This window comes from Bos indicus, chromosome 9, assembly GCF_029378745.1.
Source record: "Bos indicus isolate NIAB-ARS_2022 breed Sahiwal x Tharparkar chromosome 9, NIAB-ARS_B.indTharparkar_mat_pri_1.0, whole genome shotgun sequence".
Taxonomy (NCBI): domain Eukaryota; kingdom Metazoa; phylum Chordata; class Mammalia; order Artiodactyla; family Bovidae; genus Bos; species Bos indicus.
The window spans coordinates 98,920,828-98,941,473 of record NC_091768.1 but is presented as its reverse complement, the minus strand read 5'-3'; the positions used below and the strand labels follow the sequence as shown (position 1 = coordinate 98,941,473).

Genomic DNA, 20,646 nt, shown 5'->3' with positions numbered 1-20,646 from the left:
TTTTCATTGCTTCTGGAACCTTGAATGATCAAATCCATGCATATTAATAGTTACGTGCTGTTGTTTAGTGGCTAACTTGTGTCTAACTGCTTGAAACCCCATGGACTGTGAGCCCGCTGGGCACCTCTGTCCATTGGATTCTCCAGGCAAGAATACTGGAACAAGTTGCCATTTCCACCTCGAGGGGATCTTCCCGACCCAGGGATGGAACCTGAGTCTCGAGTGTGTTGGCAGGTGGATTCTCTACCGCTGAAAGTGACTGTTCCCTGACAGGTCGCGTTTACTGCGTTCTTCACGTTTTCACTCATCAGTAAATGACCTCTAGGGTGTGGCCATGTACTTAGAACACACCGCTTCTCTCTTAACTCACTTAAGTATTTTCAAAACACTTAGATCAAACAAGATTGAAAATCCTTTCACCTTGGCCTACAATATGCTATTTTGGGATGTTTTATTTGTAAATGGTATAATCAAAGTATTACTTAAAAACTCTCTTTCTGCCCTTCAGCGTTTTCATCAGGGCTACGAGGAGGAGACTGCTGAGGAGGCAGAGATCCCAACATGAACAGTTTATTGTCAAGAAAAGAACAGATTTTGTAAATTGCAGCCGTTCTGATGGGTGCAGGAGAAAAGGATAATGTACTTTCAAGATAGTTCCTGGGTAGAATGTTCTGGGCCTTTTGTGTTTATCAATGAAACTGGTACATCATTTTTAGAAGATGAAGCATTTCAACTAGGATTTAACATATTTAAAAATCATGACTTGTTGGAAAGAATAAATCACTTCTGGAAAAGGTTTCAATATAACTCAGGATTATATATCCTTCCAGAAGGCCTTTAAAGATCAGCCCCTTCACTCAGCTGATGCATGGGTGGAAACGAAAATTGGTTTTTAATAAAGTTGGCTCAGACAGTAAAGAATCTGCCTGCGATGTGGGAGACTGGATTCAATCCCTGGACTGGGAAGATCCCCTGGAGAAGGGAATGGCAACCCACTCCAGTATTCTTGCCTGAAGAATCCCATGGACAGAGGAGCCTGGCAGGTTACAGTCCATGGGGCTGCAAAGAGTCAGATGCAACAGAGTGATTAACACTTTCTTTTGGAGAGTGGTTTTTCCGTCCACACTGCGTCCACAGCAGGCCGCACTGCCCTCTTGTTTGGCTTCACTTTCTATGTCTTGGTGGAAATTGGGAGTGGTCAGTCACGGACCTCTTAGAGAAAGACACGAGAGCAAGTTTTTAAGCTGACTTGATTTAAGCAGTGATGGAAGCACTGCCCCAAAACAGGGAATTCTAATGCCACTTTAGTGAAATCAATAAAACAGTGGCCATGGGTCAGATTAAGTAATCCAGACTGTGGGAAATAAACGACCCCATCCTGAACTATTTTGTTCTTGTTTCTGTCAAACCACACGGCAAGACTTACCCCTGAGATGGTGAGGGGGTTGGAGGTGCCCTGTATCCAGGCAGGGCAGATGGGCGTCCTGCCCATCAACCTGGGCAGTGGTCCATCCTGGAGCCGCGAGTGAGTGAAACTAGGGGTGGGGAAGCATGGACTTGCTCATTCCATGTGCCATGGGGCGGCCAGGCCCAGATCCAGTGGGTGAAATGCCTGGGGCGACCCTGGCTGGGCAGGGGTGGGCTTTCCTCTGTCCCTGAGCTGCTCAGGGGCACTGACCCCTGCTTTCACTCAGCAGCACTGCCAAAAGCTGGAGCATCCGCAGTCGGGCAGGTCGGCAGCCGAGGGGCAGGCAGAGTCTGGGGGCCTGCGGGGGCCGGGCCTGGCCACTGGGACTTGAGGAGCCCTGATGGGACACGTTAGGAGATCTGGAGTTTCTGGCCCTGAAAGTCGGTTTATAAAAATTCCTGCAAAACCTGGGGATAAACCTCAGTCTGTTGGGTTTTATTGCTTCATTAGCGAGTTGTCAGTAAGTGGCAGCATATAAACTGAGTGATACTTTTTTTCACCTGTTCACTTACTTTTTATCGGGATAATGAGCTGTGGAATGACAGGAAGAATCTTGTTCCCCCCGTGTTCCAGCATGTCGTGGATTCCTTGCCGAGCGAAAAACTCATAGGGAAATGTCATTTCACAGAGCCCATCAAAAAACAGAGGCAGATAATGATGGTAATCCAGCTTCTCAATTTCTACCTGAAAGGAGAGAGAGAGAGAAAAAAAAAATGTAATGTGAAAACAAAAGTCAGGCAAAGCGTGGCTGGGCCAGCTGAGAAGCTGTCACCAACTTAGGAGAAGTAAGGTCGTCAGAACTTCAGGAAGGTTTTCTTAACCAGCTCATCTAATGACTGGAAGTATGCTGCCCTGTCTGTAATCTAGAAATGAGGTTAAAATCATCGCTATTTAAATCTTACCAGATTAAAATCATCATCTACATTGGGAGCATTTTAGTATTTTGCGGGGGAGGGGGGGTCCTAGGTTAATTTTTTTTCACCATTTGGCACAAAGGCAATACTGAAAAGGGGTTCAAGAAGTCCATGGTATATATACTGAAAAGATTTAAAATGGGGGAAAAAAACAGCTGAGAAGAAAGAGATTAGCATCTGAATTTCTAAAAACAAGAATCTAATTGCACATTAATGTATCTTATGAGATATGTCTTTTCAGGACCTGGAAAATATGAAAGTGAGGGGTAAAATATGATACCATGGACGTCTCCTGGAGCTGGATGTCAAGAAGAATGTTGGGGCCTTTGAGAAAAAAATGGGAAAGACAGACATGGGGCTGAACTTAAATAGACCACTGACACATGGAAATTAAAATATTCCAAATCTCCCCTCTGTTTCTTCTGGGGGCAGAGATATATCTCTTTTCCACCTCTATATACTTCACTCTCAATAATGTCTACATGACCTCCTGTCCAGACCTTTGCAGTTGTATCAAGCACCAAAAGGAACGGGAACAAAAGTTCCAGAAGAGAGAAAAGAGATGGTGCGCTGGGAGCCGTTCACGTGTAGATTTGATCTACTGCGTGGCGTATCCATGACCCGACTTAGTACCGCAGGTGACAGACGGGGTGGTGAGATCACGGATGGACAGACGCCAATAGACTAGGATTGTGGGTATAACACACCTACAGGCAAAGGATGCAGTGTTCCCACGAAGAGGTGCAAATTTCCCCAGTTTCCAAGTCCTTATGAAAGCACCCAGCTTCCAATTATCACTGTAAGTAAGTGAGGATTCCATCAGGACCTCAGAGAAACCCTTTTACGTTAGAAGTTTTCAGAGCCTCCAGTTCTTGCCCAGAATTCTGGAGTGTCTATCCTGCCTGCCCCTGGTGTGAATAACAGATAATAACTCCTCCACACTTCTGAGTGCTTACCCTGAGTCTGGGTGAATCAAAAGTTCTCAAATTTCCCAAGTGGGAGGTCTGTCTCCAGACTGCTCGTGAATTACCTGGCTAACCAAGGAAGTAAGCACTCAAGATTTGAATGTTCATGTCCTTTTGGAAGTAGGGCTTGGAAAATAAATCCTAAATGGAGGTATATACAGATATAAATTTTACTTGGTATTGCTTGGAAGATTGTAAAATTTGCTTTATTCATAGTCAAAGTTAATGAAGTTTGTATTTAATACTAAACTTCTCAAGGATTTTTGTGTATTTGAAAATATTTTAGAGTGCTGTTTTTCACAATTAAAAAAAATCAATGCATCATTCAGCTCCAAAAAGTACAGTGTTGTTGTCTACAGTTTTACCTGTAACCTAATTTTATAATGTGTCACCTGTACTATATTTTTTAATTTTTTGCTAAGTCTTTTTAAACCCCATTGTTGCTTTTACATATCTCTTATAAAGGAGCAAATCATTACATTTTGTACTTTAGTATGAGCTAAGACTTTGTATTTTAATATGTCTGGTTAATGTCTGTCATCTTAATTTTTGATCTCTGAATGTTATTTTTCACTTACTTTTTCCTTTCAATTTTGTAGTTTCGTTATATGGACTGTTTTATTTACATTTTGGTGTGTGATGTCTTTAAACATAAAATAGCCTGTATAAATATTTCATTGCATCTATGTTACAGCTTTCTCTAACATTTAAAAGATGTATTTATCTTGTTGAAGTGAGTTAAAAATACCCTACTAAGATAACTGACATGCCCATTTTTCCTTGGAATTTTGTTGATTTTTTTTTTTTTTTGGTATGATTTGGAGCAACGACTCCAACATCAACAATAGCACCAATAAAAATGTCATTTTATGGTACCAGACACTACTGTGAATACTTATGTGTATTAGTTCACTTAATCCTCATAACATGCTCTGTCTCTCAGTCACGTCTGACTCTTTGCGATCCCCTGGATTGTAGCCCTCCAGGCTCCTCTGTCCATGGGATTCTCAAGGCAAGAATACTGGAGTGAGTAGCCATTTCCTCCTCCAGGGGATCTGCCTGACCCAGGACCGAACTTGTCTCCCACGTCTCCTACACTGAGGGTCAATTTTTTACCACTGAGCTGGCTGGGAGGACCAACAGCTGTACAAGGTAGGTGGGATTGGCATCTCAATTTTCAATATGAGGAAACTGAGGTACAGAGAGGCTTAATAACTTGCCTAAGGTTTGCAGCTAGTTAGCGATAGAACTGGGATCCAAACGCGAGCAGGCTGGCTGCAGGACATGATACTACTTCTTGGGCTTTTTGTATCAAAGTTCAGCATTATTATAATCTCCCTTTATCCTCTTGTCTCTGTCTTCTTTATCATTATTAATGCAGTTTGTCTTAGTCTAATTGAATAATAATTTTGCTATCGCTAGTTTATCTACTATACCTTTTTCTATCCTTTTACTTTCTTCCTCCTGTGATATTATACTTATATAACATGTAGCATTATATATAAATATATATTATATATATATGGGGGTTGATGATAAGCTTTTATTTTTATTCTATTTAGATTTTTTATTGGAGCCCAGTTGCTTCAGCACGCTGTGTTAGTTTCTACTGAATACGCCAGCAAAGTGAATCCGCCATACGTATACATGTATCCCCTCTTTTTTGGATTTCCTTCCCATTTAAGTCACCATCGAGCTGCAGCAGAGCGATGAGAAGAATTCCCTGTATTTTAAGAGTATCTTTTCTAAGTACCTCATAGCTGCATTTGTTTTTTTCCTCTCCTGTTTTATATTGCATATTCAAATGACAAATTTCAAGAATGCACATGATTTCGAAAGTTTTAAAAAAGAAAGAAAAGCAAAGGGAGAAGGGATAGGGAAGGAAAAGAAAAGAGAGCATCTGAAAGACAGCAACCCTGAGTGAAAGGCTGAGAGAGATTGAGGAAGAAAATGATGATCTCCACGTCTTTAACTCCTCCTAGCACGGATGGTACAGAGTCTGCCTGCAATGTGGGAGACCTGGGTTCGATCTCTGGGTCGGGAACATCCCCTGGAGAAGGCAATGGCACCCCACTCTAGTATTCTTGCCTGAAAAATCCCACGGACAGAGGAACCTGGCGGGCTACAGTCCCTGGGGTCGCAAAGAGTCGGACACGACTGAGCGACTTCACTTTGAGCACATTGATCCCAGCAGTACCTTCATATCAGAAATTCTCCTCTTGGAAGTTCTTCTTCTGGCCTGTTTATCAATTATTTGGCCTGTCTATTTCACTAAGATCTATTGTCTTAATAATGCAATAACAACTTGCCATCCTGTTTTGAGGATGGAAACTTCTTAAAACTCTAGACATGTTGCTACTTTCCACAGGGTGATTTTTTACACATAACTTTCTTTCCTGTTTACATATCTTCTAAGGTTTCTTCTTTATCATTAGAACATTGTTTCAGTCGATGAATTTGGCCTAGGCCTTAGGAAACATTCTTACATTCCATTTGCAATCAGGAACTCTGTGTATTTCTTTTGGTTTGAAATGATGTATCTGACTTGGCTCTACTGTATTTTTCTTTTTATCCGAAGAGTTCCTTCTCATTACCACACGACCGTCACACTGTTTTCCACAATAAAGGTGTCTGTGCTTCTTTACTCTCCTTCTCGCTTCAACCCACTTCCCTACGGCTTCGCTGCTCTTACTTTTACCCAGGTCCCCGGTGACCTTCACTCTGCCCAGTGCTCCGGTCCCTTTGCGGCTCTCATCAGCATGGCACAGTTGATCTCGTGATGATGCCTTCCCCAGGCCTCCTGACAGCGTGCCCTTATCACTGGGGTTCATCCTTGATTTCCTTCCTTCAAATTCTGCATCCAATCCATCAGAAGGTAGATTGATTCTATCTCCAAACAGATGCTTAGTTCACTCACTTCTCCACCGTTTTATTTACTACCCGCTTAGCCTAAGCCACCAACCTTCCTTACCTGGATTACTGCAACAGCCTCTAATTAATCTTCTCTTTGGGCTTTTCCTTCCTGCTTCCTTTCTCTGCACATGTGGGTCTTGACCTGCTGTAGTCCTGACCGAGGTCCTGACCGAGGCGCCGCCAGGGCCTCCCTGACCGGTTGTTCCCGTCCCTCCACACCGCCCTTCTACAGCTCTGTTCCCTGGACAGATGGTGCCTTTCTTTCCCCTCTCCTTCCTCCTAGAGACGCTCTCTGAATGCACCCTTCCCTTCCTTTCCAGACCTCTCAGTCGCTGACCACTCCCTTTCATCCAGATTTCAGTTCACCGAGGCCCTCTTACCACTGCCTACTGCTCTGCTTGATTTTTTTTTTTTGTGGCTTTTATCATTTATTCATCACAGTTTCTTAAGTTCCGTTGTGTGGGGGGCTTGTCATTGCCTAGAAGGGTGTTTGGCACATAATAGGTGAATACTCAGTAAGCAAGTGTTTGAATTTTAATTCTGACCTTTTGAATCTGTCCTCTGGGTTAACTCTTTGAGAAGCATACTCAGCTGCGGAACAAAGGCTAGATGATGAATGACTATATCTGGAGCTGAGGGTGGGAACCACAGCAGAGTGCACAGAGGTGCTGGTGTCGACCGCTGACCCTGTGACGCGAGGAAGCACGTACATTTCTATACCCTTAGGTATCCTACAAATAAAATGCCAGGTTTCCTCCATTAAGACTGCAGCGATTATTTCTCTTTCAGCAACTTTGTGAGTATATTAATAGACAATCAGCACAGGGTTCTCTCTGCTTCTCATTTCACTAGAAATCATTTAGGGTTTAATGATATGCTGTTCTGTTTACCTTTAAAACTTTAGAAGGAAAAGTTTCTGTTTTTCACAGTATCATCAGAAACAAACATATTAATGTGGCTCTATAATTAATATGTTGGAACAACACAAGATCTTCTTTCTAAAATATCTAGATATTGAGAATAATGCAAGATTAAAACAAACTAGACATAAATTAGTAGATCTCTTATATATCTTTGCATGTATATTTGCCACATGACAACTACTATCCTTTAGAGGTCTTTTAAATTGCTGGCTTCTTTTATTCATTTAAACTTACAAAAGATAATTTTTACCATTCATGAAGCAGTAAACCTTTTTCAGTTATATAAATTAGTTTTCTTTTAAGATAACTTCTTCATAACAGATAAATTATAATTTATGTTTCTTTACTATTACTGTAAAAATAGTAACTTTCAAACTACTATAAAATTTGGGAATTTTTCTTCAAAGTTTATTCAAGAACTCTAGAATTCAAAGAAAGCTGTTTGAAATGAGACAAAGAACAAGGGCTGTTTTGAACATATCAGATAAAATTTCATGGTAAAATATTGATTGGTGACACCTTGGATATTAAGTCTAGAAATATCAAGTATTTTACTCACAGAATTTCTCTCTTTTAAATTCATGTTTTATAACTTTTTAAAGATCACATAGAACCTACAAGTTGATCCCTAAATCTTACAGTGACCTTTAGTCAAAAGCACTACAATTCTAACTTCACCTCTGCTATCAAATATGCTTTTCTTTTTTATCTTCATAACAAATATGCAAGGAAGTAATGCTGCACCGAAAGATCAGAAAACCAATGAGGTCATGAGTCTCATTAAAAAAAAAAAAACTCAAATCAAAAACTTACTCTTACACTTTCCATACCCTTTCTTCAATTAGCAAATGAAGTATCATTAATAGTACCTGTTATTACGAGTCCTATGGTAATAACCGAGAATCTTGCTTAGAATCACAAAAATCTGAAAAGGTGTACTTATCTATTAATGTATTATGACCTCATCTAGACTTCTTATGACATTTCTAACATAAAGATTTACCTTACTATTTTCAAGCCTAAAGGCAACTGTTAAACTGCTACAAGAGATCTTACAAATAAGCATTGTTTACAGACGATATTGGAGAAGTAAATGGCAACCCACTCCAGTCTTCTTGCCTGGAGAATCCCATGGACAGAGGGGCCAGGCGGGCTACAGTCCATGGGGTCACAAAGAGTTGGACATGACTGAGCAACTAACACAGATGATAGACATAACATATTTCAAACTCAGATGCACTTCTCTTTTTCAAATGTGTGTGGATGTGTTTGTGATGAAGAACCCCTGGTGGCTCAGATGGTAAAGAATCCGCCTGCAATGCAGAAGCTGGGTTCGATCTCTGGGTTGGGAAGATCTCCCGGAGAAAGCAATGGCAACCACTCCACTATTCCTGCCTGGAGAATCCCACGGATGGAGGAGTTGGCAGTCTACAGTCCATGGGGTCACAAAGAGTCAGAGACAGCTGAATGACTAATGCTTTCACTACATTTTCTCAATGATACCAAATATATAGCTAAAATCCTGTATTAGTACATGATTAAAAAAGTAAGACTTTAAACGTGAAAAATGTTCTTTAGTGTTAAAAAGGAAATTTCACACAGGATGGATAATGTGGATCCCTACACTGTTATAAAGTCTAAAAAAACCCAAAATGTGTTGTATTTGAAGTTGAAGTTAGGAAACCCTCAGATGCTAAAGACAAAAACCAGAGTCACAGAGACGATAGTGTCTGACCCTAGGTTGTATCAGACACAGATCACATCATAAGACTGAGAATGAGCTTTTAAAATCTCAAGAGTTAGGAAAAGAGAGCATTTGGCAAGAGAAGGGAGTTAGGCTGAAACTCCTGCACTCACTGGAACCCTTTAAGTGCTGTCTCACTTGTGAAAAGCGGACCAGAAACTCTTTCCACAAATTTGTGGAAATAAGAAGTTTAATGTTTGACAAAGCTCTTGCTGGGAAAAACTTCACTTGAGAAACAGAAACCCAAAGGAATTAAGGAATTAACCAAAGAAGTCAAGGAATTAAGGGGGAAAAAAATGTTTTCAGACCATGGAAAGGAAACTTCTGGGCTCAGATAAAAGCAAATTGCGGAAGTGTTAATATTTGCTTAACAGAAAATATATACTATCATTAACCTTAAAATTCAATAGCAGTTTGAAGAATAGACTGGTTCCAAATTAAAAGAGAATAGGGGTCTGGATCACAGAACTGAGGGGCCAACACAGAATTAGCACAGGGGTGAGGTAATGGAAAAGGTACAGATAAATCCCAACTCAAGATGCTCCCACATTTGACTCATGGGACTTCAGAGGATGGAGTATGGAGAAAGGGGGGTTTGGAGCCATAATGGTGGAGACTCATTCAAAATCAAATAAAAGTGTGAATTTTCAGATGGAACATGCATGTCTAGACACCTTTTTGATAAAAACTATAAAACTCCAAAGTCAAGGAAAAGATTTAAAAGCACCTAGAAACAAAAGGCACATTATAGATAAAGGACTGAAATTAGACTTAAATTACATGTCTAACTAATAAAATAGAGGCCAGGAGGCAGGGTAAAAAAAGGCAGATCATAGATAAAGGACCGAAATTAGACTTAACTTACATGTCTTACTAATGAAATAGAAGCCAAGAGGCAGAGTAAGAACGCTTCAATGTGCTGAAAGGTTTCAGTAATTGTTAATCTTGAACACAGTACTCAGCTAAATCACCATTTAAAAATAAAACCAAATTAAATGTATTTGGCCAAGACACAGACCGAAAGGTTTGTTGTTGTTTGTTTGGATTTTGTTGTTGCTGTTCTTTTAACCCAATGGTTATCCCTTCAACCAAAGGATAGAATTTATTAAACACTGGAGTGAACTGAGGACAAAGAAGAGATGGAAGAGATAATAGTGTACATTTTTAAAAAACACTGACAAGACTAAATAAACACTGACTATAAAAATACAAAAATCATTAATTACAGTGATTTAAAGGTGGATCTGCAGACACTAGGAGGGAGAAATAAAGATGATGAGAGAAAAGTGACCTGCCTCAGAGTAAGGCCTTTGCATTGACAGGGATGAGGATAAAATGATTAACCTTAGACTTAATTCAGCATATTAAAGTGCAAAGATACACATGGAAAGAATAGAAATAAAATTAACTTTCAAAAGCAAGAGCATCAGTTCAGTTCAGTTCAGTCACTCAGTCGTGTCCGACTCTTTGCGACCCCATGAATCGCAGCACACCAGGCCTCCCTGTCCATCACCAACTCCTGGAGTTCACTCAGACTCACGTCCATCGAGTCAGTGATGCCATCCACCCATCTCATCCTCTGGCGTCCCCTTCTCCTCCTGCCCCCAATCCCTCCCAGCATCAGGGTCTTTTCCAATGAGTCAACTCTTCACATGAGGTGGCCAAAGTACTGGAGTTTCAGCTTTAGCATAAAGCTCTATTAACATTACAGAAGGCTGACTGAACATCCCAGCTGCCTCCACGAGAAAACATGAAGAGAAGAAAATATGTGGGATGAATCCAAGTAGATAAATAATCATAGTAAATGTAAACAGATTACATTCTCTAGTTAAAAGATTCTAAAGAGAGGGAAAATATACTTCAGCTACAAATTTGTTTATAAGAGGTATACTCAAAATATAATGTCAGAAAAAGATGGAAAATAAAGGTACAGTAAAACATATAATAAGTGTGATACAGGAGAAATTCCTGGAGGAGAAACTGTATTTGCAGTATTTATGTATTTTGCCAAGTGGTGCTTCATAGGGATGATACTAAATTATATTCCCTGTTTCTTCATTGCCTATCCAAAGAGAAAGTCAACAAACTTTGATTTTTGACAATATTATAGGCAAAATAAAGAAGGTTGAGTGCTGAAGAATTGATGCTTTTGAACTGTGGTGTTGGAGAAGACTCTTGAGAGTCCCTTGGACTGCAAGGAGATCCAACCAGTCCATCCTAAAGGAGATCAGTACTAAAGATTCATTGGAAGGACTGATGCTGAAGCTGAAGCTCCAATACTTTGGCCACCTGATGAGAAGAACCAACTCACTGGAAAAGCCCCTGATGCTGGGAAAGATTGAGGGCAGCAGGAGAAGGGGGTGACAGACAATGAGATGGTTGGATGGCATCAGCAAATCAACTGACATGAGTTTGAGCAAACTCGGGGAGATAGTGAAGGACAGGGAACCCTGGCATGCTGCAGTTCATGGGGTTGCAAAGAGTCAGACATGACTTAGTGACTGAATAACAACAACAAATAGGTAAATGTTATTTTTCTGTTATTTTAACCTGTATTTCTTCTACTGTGAGAATAATCACATTTTAAAGATATTTTTGAAAATCATTTTTATGTCATTTTATGTGAATTGTACTTTCACATTCTTGGCCATTTTTTTTTAAAGCTTACATTGAACTTTTTCTTTAGGAGCTCGTTTATATTATGGGGATTTATCCTTTATGTATGATAGGAGTTTCAATTTTTTGAAGACTTTTTTGTTTTAGAATTTATTAATTTTTTTATGGATTCTGAAGTTTGAGTCATCATTAGAAAAGTTTTCCTCCATTCCATAGCAAAAAGAATAGAAACAATTAGAAAAGATAATTTATAATTGTTTATAGTACTTTATGATTTTTTTCCCTTATATTTAAGTCATCAAAGCATTTGTAACTTTTCTTGGTATGGTGTGAAGTATGCTTCCAGTGGCAACTTTTTTCCAGTGGCCACCTAGTTGTTCCACCATATTTATTTACTTCTTGACTTTCTATTCTATTGCACTGATCTTTTTTTAATTTTTATTCATGAACCAATATTATTTTAATTATCACAATTGTTTAATAGATTTTAATATGTCAAGGCTCCCCTGTTATTACCTTTCCTTTTCTGTTTTTCTGTTATCATAATTTACTTTTCAATATGAAGTTTAGACCATAAATTTTAGACACAGGTTTACTTAAAGGATATATAATATAAAAACTTGCCTTCAATAATTAGATAAAACACATTCTTTACAAGCACGGGCTTCCCTTGTGGCTCAGCTGGTAAAGAATCTGCCTGCAATGTGGGAGACCTGGGTTCAATCCCTGGGTTGGGAACGTCCCCTGCAGAAGGGAACAGCTACCCACTCCAGTATTCTGGCCTGGAGAATTCCGTGGACTGTGTAGTCCATGGGGTCACAAACAGCTGGACAGGACTGAGTGACTAAGCACACTTGAGACAGTTTAGAAAACTAAATGAACACTAAGCCATAAAGTAAGTCTTAAGAAATTCCGAAATACCTATGTTGCTGCTGCTGCTGCTGCTGCTAAGTCGCTTCAGTCGTGTCCGACTCTGTGCGACCCCACAGACGGCAGCCCACCAGGCTCCTCCCTCCCTGGGATTCTCCAGGCAAGAACACTGGAGTGGGTTGCCATTTCCTTCTCCAATAAATGAAAGTGAAAAGTGATGTGTTAAATTTTTTGAAGAAAATTAAATAACAAATCATTAACTAAAAGACAGCCAAGCTTTTAACTTCCATATATTTGGAGATTTACACTTTTAAATTACTCATAGATCAAAGGGAAAAATCCTTATAGAAATAACAGCATGTTAAGAATTGAATTACAATGAGACTACTTAACCTTAAAAGAACAGAAAAATGCCCATTTATACAGACTCCTTTAGAGAATAAAGAATAAAGGAAAACTACACAGCTCACTATATGAGGCCATCATAACCTTGCCACTAGAATCAAATAGCTACAGTCTAATCTCACTGAATCAAAAATAAAACAACAGGCAAATTGAATTCAATAGCATGTTAAAAAGTATGACCAAACTGGCTGTGTTACAATAACATCAGAATATTTCAACATCATGTTTAAATTTTTAAAGGATGAAAAATAAGATCATTTTAATGGATGCAGATAAAACACTTGATAAAATCATTCATTAAAAAATAAAAACACTATTTTACTGCAGTAAAAATAAAAAATAAAAACCCTGTAGGAAAAACCTACAGCAAATATCATACTTTATGGTGAAACTTTAGGAATATTTAAATTATGGAAAAGTCCATTGAATTCCTTAGAAAAGAAACAAGATTGTTAAACATCATCACTATTCAGCATTGTCCTGGAAATTCAAGCTAATGCTGAAAATAAAATACATATAAAGACTGGTGGGAAAAAAAGGTCTCGTTGTTTGAGGATGTTATGCTTATCCATATAGTATACCCAGAGAATCTACAAGCAAGTTTAATTAGTAAGAGAGTTCAGAAAAATTGCTGCATAAAAGATCAGCAAACTAAAAATAGTCGTATCCCTCTATGCTATTAAAATGTATGTATTTTTTAATGTTCACAATAGCAAGAAATGAAGCAAATAAACCCTTCAAGGTAACACCTGCCAATGCAGGAGACGTAAGAGACTCGAGTTTGACCCCTGGGTTGGGAAGATCCCCTGGAGGAGGAAATGGCAACCCATGCCAGTATTCTTGCCTGGAGAATCCCATGGACAGAGGATACAGTCTACAGGGTCGCAAAGAGTTGGACACAACTGAAATGACTTAGCGCACAAGCAGAGATTTAAAACTAACAGCCCATAAGACTTTATGGAGACAATTACAAAAGATTACTGACAAGTGTAAATGGAAAACAGGAATGGTCTTCCATGAACAAATGAATACACTGACTATACTCGTGGGTGAACAGACAAACTTACGACGGTGGTGACTTATGTTCAAGTTAATCTACAAGTTTGACACCTAAACTCAAGGCAAGTTTTCTATTCTTAAGGTGAGAAGCGGAAGATTTGAGAGGCTCAGTGACCTTTGGGGACCACATTCTGAGCAGGGACAGAGTGAGAATCCAAACCCAATATTTCTTTCCATTGACCTGTCACATTTTCACTATCTTGATGGCTTGCTGTTTATTACAAATACTGAAGGTTTTATCTAGCTGGAAGATATTATTAATATAATAATTACTGAATAACAAATCTGGACTTGGGACTGGAGAATCAAATTATTTTATGGAATAACCTTATTTCAAGTTTCTGTCAGAAATGCTAACAAGACAGCTAAAGGTCAGTTGTAAGCAGATCTCGAATTTATGCACACTTAACCTTTATTATCCAGGACTTGTGTGTTCCTAACCGCAGCAGTCAATGAGTGATGCTCTGAAGTGGAATAAATGAAAAAAAAATAATTCCCAGTTAAACGCACCTCCTAAATTTTTTCAAACAGCTTTTTTTTTTTTTAACATCAGGAGGGTAGATTAAAAAGGAGCAAAATATATATTAAAATACACCTTCAGATACATCTTCAAAGATTCATTTATCACATTTCTGTATAATGGCAAAAATAGCATAATTTTTATCAGATGTAGAGAGGGAATAATTATATTTTGGGAAAAGCAAGCAATATATGAAATGCCTTGAAAGTCCTGGCACAGTCTTAGGAATTGAGACAGAGTTAGAAACAGATTATTTGTGGCTTTTACCATTGGTGTCAATCGTAGAGTATCGAATCATTTTACAAAAACTCTCCATGATTAGATAATTTACTATGAACCTTAATACACTCAACCAAGTAAGGAGAATTAAAGAGCTCCGGAAAGGATTAATTTAGGTGAAGTTAATGCTGTGAAGCAGCTTTAAGAAGAAATTACTATGATAGCAGTATTGGCTGTCTCTTACATCAGCAGATAATTTTGCTATGTATATAATCTTCAGGGATAAGTTACAAATATATTAAGGTTCTTTATACTCAGAAGTTCTTGTATTTCTTAAATTTCACCTAAAAAAAAAGTAACAAACATCTACTGAATCACTGAACTAGCTAAGAGTGTTGGGCTGAACGTTGGAGTTAGTGAGTAGGAAAAAAAATGAAAGTGTGTTCAGAAAAAATACTACTTGTTTCCTTTGATTCATATTTTAATACTAACCGTTTATTGAAAGGGGAAAGTAATGACACACTCCGTTCATGGAGAGCAGCATGCAGCTGGAATCAGCAGATCTGCGTCCAAATCCAGTACTCGTACGAGGCGAGTTCCATCACTTTAAAAATGTGACTTTACTGGCCTTCTCTGGGGTTTTCTTCACTATTTGTAAAGAGAAACCCCATTCCCAGGTTTATCATAACTAACTGAGATGCCATTGCCGTTTAGTCACTCAGTCGTGTCCAGCTCTTTGCGACCCCATGGACTGCAGCACGCCAGGCTTCCCTGTCCATCACCAACTCCCAGAGCTTGCTCAAACTCACGTCCATTGAGTTGGTGATGCCATCCAGCCATCTCATCCTCTGTCGTCCCCTTCTCCTCCTGCCCCCAATCCCTCCCAGCATCAGAGTCTTTTCCAGTAAGTCGGCTCTTCCAAGCAGGTGGCCAAAGTATTGGAACTTCAGCTTCAGCATCAGTCCTTCCAATGAATATTCAGGACTGATTTCCTTTAGGTTGGACTGGTTTGATCTCCTTGCAGTCCAAGGGAAAAAAAATATCTTTTGGGTATGCCAACATTTCCCTAAACTATTCTGGTTCTGCTGTCATTTTGTTCAAAGTGATTGAAGAACAGAAGTCATTTGTGAAGGACACAGAACACTGAGCCCAGAGAGCTTGCAGGTTAAAGCCGGGCACACATCAACGTCTGCCAGCGATTCGGGGGACTTCCAAGTGGGTCAGAGTATCTTTAGAGAAAATGACACCATCCTTCTGGGTTTGAGTAGTATAAGAATGAATCTAGGGGATAAAAACTTACAGTGCTGAAAATTCTGTCTTTGCTCTCAAGACACTAATATTCATAATAACATATGAATGCAAACATGTACACCACCGCACAGGAAGACTGCAAAAGACGTATATAAAATAACAGTACATAAACTTCCCGATTTCGTATTTGTCGGCTGAAACCTTTGCCAAATTTTTAATGAAAAAATACTATCTGCCTCATTGAATCTCTGCTTCAGAGTATAACCTTAGGCCACACACCTAAGTGTCCATCTTTTATAGCAGATGTGATAGTGACAGTCAAGTTATTTTGACATTTCACAGTTGTATACCAGTGACACGTGGGGAAATACACACTCTGTACAAGGGGGCCCTAATTCTGGAAACAAACATCTTAAATCACAGTATCCAAACAGAGCTCTAAAAATGTTACTATGTTTTCTTTGCTGTGAGAAAGACTGAACTTCTTAGTGTGTGGTATAAAGAGCATTTCCTTTAACTCAGCGAAGGTTACAGAGAAAATTTAAAACCACGACGAGTGAAAGGCTCATTTTCATTCTTCTCATTATACAATTTGGGGAGCTGGTATCGCTCTTCCTACAGTGAACTCTGCCTTCCAACATCTGTGAAGACAGTGTCTTCAGAGAAGATCAAGCACTGCTATTTAGAATGTTCTTTGCAATTCTGTTCTTTCTATCTCTAAATTCCTTTCTCCACCTATCTCTCTATTCCTGGGTTCTCTAGACTCTGCTTATTGCCTATTGTTACTTGAAGGCAGGAAGAGAAGGGGATGACACAGGATGAGATGGTTGGATGGCATCACTGACTCGACAGACATGAGTTTGAGCAAACTCTGGGAGATGGTGAAGGACAGGGAAGCATGGCGTGCTGCAGTCCATGGGATCACAAAGAGTCAGACCCAACTGAGTCACTTACCTGAACTGGTTGCTTTTACAAGGCCATTTATGTAGCTACTGTTATGCCATCGTGTTTCCTCTGCAACAAGGTTTCTGCAGAGATATCTCTATGCTCCCTGAGGACAAGGTCTGTATTTGTTCACAGTTGATGCCTAATATCTCCCGTCTCCTCTGAGTCTTAAAATCAACAGAATACAGGGATGATTTTTCATCTGGGAGTAAAAACAACACTCTAAAGCAAAGTCCACGAAGACCCTTTTCAGTTTACAACAATCATGGTCAGCTAAGATACCTAGTTTGCAAATCCACAAAATATTTAATTTTTATTAAGAAATTGTGGTATATCGGGTGCATGGGATCCACAGTTTTATTGTCAGAATTAAAGGAATGTTAACCGTGTTCCAAGCGTTTCTAGCTTCCACGGAACTTGGCTTGGCACCCAGGTCAGAGAACCTTTCATGTCCTCTCCAGGACAAAGAATTAAGAGTTTGCAGCACCGGAGTATTTTGTATATGCTTCTACTAGGGTATTTATTAAGCTTGTATACTTGTCCACATTTGGTCATGCGCCCTAACTTGTGAGCCCCGGATGCCATGTTCAATCCATTTTTTTTTTTTTGATCTGTAATATTTCATATTAACTCCTGGTGTATAGACCACCTCACCTGTGCTGAAAGAATTCATCAACGAGCAGATTCTCAAATGATTGCCCGATACCAGTCTCGCTTGTCCCTTGTTCATTCGTCAAAGTGCTGCCAGACGCTCCTTTCTAAAAATACATTGTCCATGGCACTTGTCTTCAAGCTGTCCTTCACCAGATGTGTGCAGGGTACATCCTAATCTCTTCACCGCGGTGAACTCAGCCCTTTGGGGTCTGGCCCCAGACTCCCTTCTGAGCTTCGTGCCCTGACATTTCGCTCTCACAACCTGAGTTCCAGTTACGTCACGTATCTTACTCTTCGCTGAACGCGTTCTACCTTACTTCGTGCCTGCGGTACTTTTTCATTTTCATGTTTATTTATATTTTATGCAAACCTACGAGGGCTGCGTCCTGTCCGCGTGAAAGTAGTTAAGATTATTTTGGAGCCTAGGTAAGTAGATTTTGGAGCCTCAGTCCTGCTTCTGCTCCTGCTACTGCTGGTAATTTACTCGTCTGTCCTTGGGCAAGCCATCTCAGTGCCCTCATTAAAGCAGGGATTACACTGGTCTAGGCTTCAAATGCCTTGTAAATAATACATTAGTTCATTCATGCAAATCATCTAGAAGAGCGCCAGGTACATGTTAATCATTATTATTATCACCGAGCTCCCCTGTAACAGCAGTAGACACATATTATAATTACACGAGTAATTATTCAGAGTGTATACCCAAACATTTACCTATTTGAGAACATGAACTAGATCGTCTGTTGCCTTTCTGACGGGTGTGAGGAAGAGGGAAGTTCCCCGCACCCAAGGGTGGCAGGAGGGGTGGAGGAGGGGGTGGTGGAGAGCAAGGGGTCAGCATTAGAGTCCCAGAACCCCCCACCGAGGACGGAGAACTGAGTGTGCGTGTGTGTGTGAGTGTGTCTGTGTGTGTGTGAGTGTGTCTGTGTGTGCGTGCGCGCTTATGGGTGTGCGGTAAACACTGAGAGGGGGTTGAGGGGCATCCTAGTGACGTATGTTGGTAGAGGATTGTGCTTGCCTTGCTGGTTTGCTTGTTCTGTCAGGGCATGGCCCAGGGAAGTTTCAAGTCGCAGCAGAGACTGGGGGTGATGGCTGCAAGACCGAGACAGGGAGGCAGACTCAGCTGAATTCTGGCGGCACCCTTACGAGCTGAGGGCTTCCCAGGTGGAGCTACTGGTAAAGAACCCGCCTGCCAAGGCAGGAGACACAAGAGACGCAGGTTCGATTCCTGGGTCGGGAAGATCCCCTGGCGTAAGGGAATGGCAACCCACTCCAGTATTCCTGCCTGGAGAATCCGGCCATGGAGAGAGGAGCCTGGCGGGCTGCAGTCCAGAGGGTCGCACAGAGTCGGACACAACTGAGCAACTAACACTAACGTTGATGAGTTGAACTCGGAGATCCAGCCGGCAGCTAAGCTTCGGAAGCAGCCATCAGGCATTATTCATGCCAAAAGCATGGCCCAAGGGCCAGTTCCAACCATGGCAATTTCCAAAGCAGATAAAAGGATGGAGGCCCATGCCCAAGGACCCCATGAGATCACCTGCGAGTCCACCTGAACATCTGTGGGAAGGATAAAAGGGTAATATGGGACCGGTTCCAGACAGCGCCTCGCTCTTGTGAAGCCGCAAGAAATTCCTCCTGCGCCGAGGGGATGCCCCACGGGAAGGAGAGAGAGAGTGGCGGAAGTGAGACAAGCGGGCAGGATCAGGTTCAGCTTCGTCTCCTCCCCCTCCCCGCCGAATGTCATGCGTGAAAATGGAATCTCCAGAGCAAGAAGAGGACAGTGCTTTTACAAACATGATTTTACTCCCAGCACCACTCAGTTCTCCGCCGCACGTGTGCGCGCACACACACACCCACACATACACTCGTTTACAATTTGTCTCTCTCGTTCCGTCTTCTCTCTTTATGACTGTTTTATGTCTGCACAAGAACTTAACGCATCTCAGGGGCTGTCACACAGACCTGGATGGATGGATGGAAAAAAGGGGTAAATGAGTGAATGAATTTCTTTTTAGTTAATTTACTCCGTACTCGGTCTGGATCAAATGTTTTCTATTTTAGTGTGTTTTCCTGGGAATTTCTGAAAAATACGTCAAGCAACTGCTGCTTTCAGACCTCCCGGATTCAGTCATCTGGGAGCAACGTGTCATTTTGCATGACTTTAAATCATTCATTTCAATCCCCTTTTGATTCACAAGTGAGAACCAGAATTCCATTTACGGTAAAATGACTTGCCCAAAGGCAGAAAGTGATTGAATTGCCCACTCATCAATCCTAACTTATTTAGGCTCATTGTTCTTTTTTTCAACTGAAAGGGGCCTTTGATTTCATTTAGTTTCTTGCACTTTTCAGTTCATGAAACGTGTCCAACAAGGCCCAGATTATTGGGTCTGTCAGATCCTGCCTCGTTCTGGGGTTGTGTCATGACCTACGATACACAGCCTGGCAGTTTCTAGAATGCCGGTGTTTGTTAGATCCAACGCAGAGTGTGGTCATATTCCAGCTGTCTTTGAGCCCTGGAACTGCGGAAAACAAGAGACCTAAGGAATTCCTTTGAGTTAATTCCTGATCGTCTACACAGCTTCCAAATAGTGAGAGATGAGAGGCAGAGAAGAAAAAGTTGAACAAAGTAAGTTTGAAAACGTTTCAGACACGTAAGCCTTCAGTCTTGCAACATACTGTTAGCATTAGCAACTAATTTTAGCACATCAGTTCAGCAATTTTGAGCAGATTGATTTAGTGAGTTAAAATATTAATTGTGTCATCAAAGGAAATGGCAACCCACTCCAGTATCCTTGCCTGGAAAACCCGAGGGGCAGAGGAGCCTGGTGGGCTACAGTCCATGGGGTCACAGAGAGTTGGACACGACTGAGTGAGTAAGCAAGCTCAGTGCTTAACATCAAAAGGAGTTAATATTCAGAATGATCAGTGAGGGTAGAGACCGTGTCTTTACTCTCATTGCTCCCAGTAATGTCACGGTAAATGTATTAACCACTGGCTGCTGGAGAAGAGAGTTCTGATTAGTAGTATTTGTTGATTTTTGTGGTGTAAACACTCCTGCCACAGCCAATTATGATCTATCAATTTGAAATCGCTCGATGTGGAGTTGGGAAGAGAAGCGTGTGATCAGCTGACCCAAGCCATAAGAAACCTTATGTTGTGACTTACTGTATCTTA

The 20,646-nt window shown here is 40.6% G+C and overlaps 1 protein-coding gene across 2 annotated transcripts in view; it reads right to left on the bottom strand.

The window, feature by feature from the left end:
- The window catches only part of PACRG (parkin coregulated), a 529,211-nt gene that overhangs the window by 260,053 nt on the left and 248,512 nt on the right, over positions 1–20,646 (bottom strand). For both annotated transcript variants that reach the window (XM_019967667.2, XM_019967668.2), the window contains exon 3: positions 1,981–2,152. In XM_019967667.2, the coding sequence (XP_019823226.2) occupies positions 1,981–2,152 (172 nt within the window). The remainder of the gene's footprint in view (positions 1–1,980; positions 2,153–20,646) is intronic.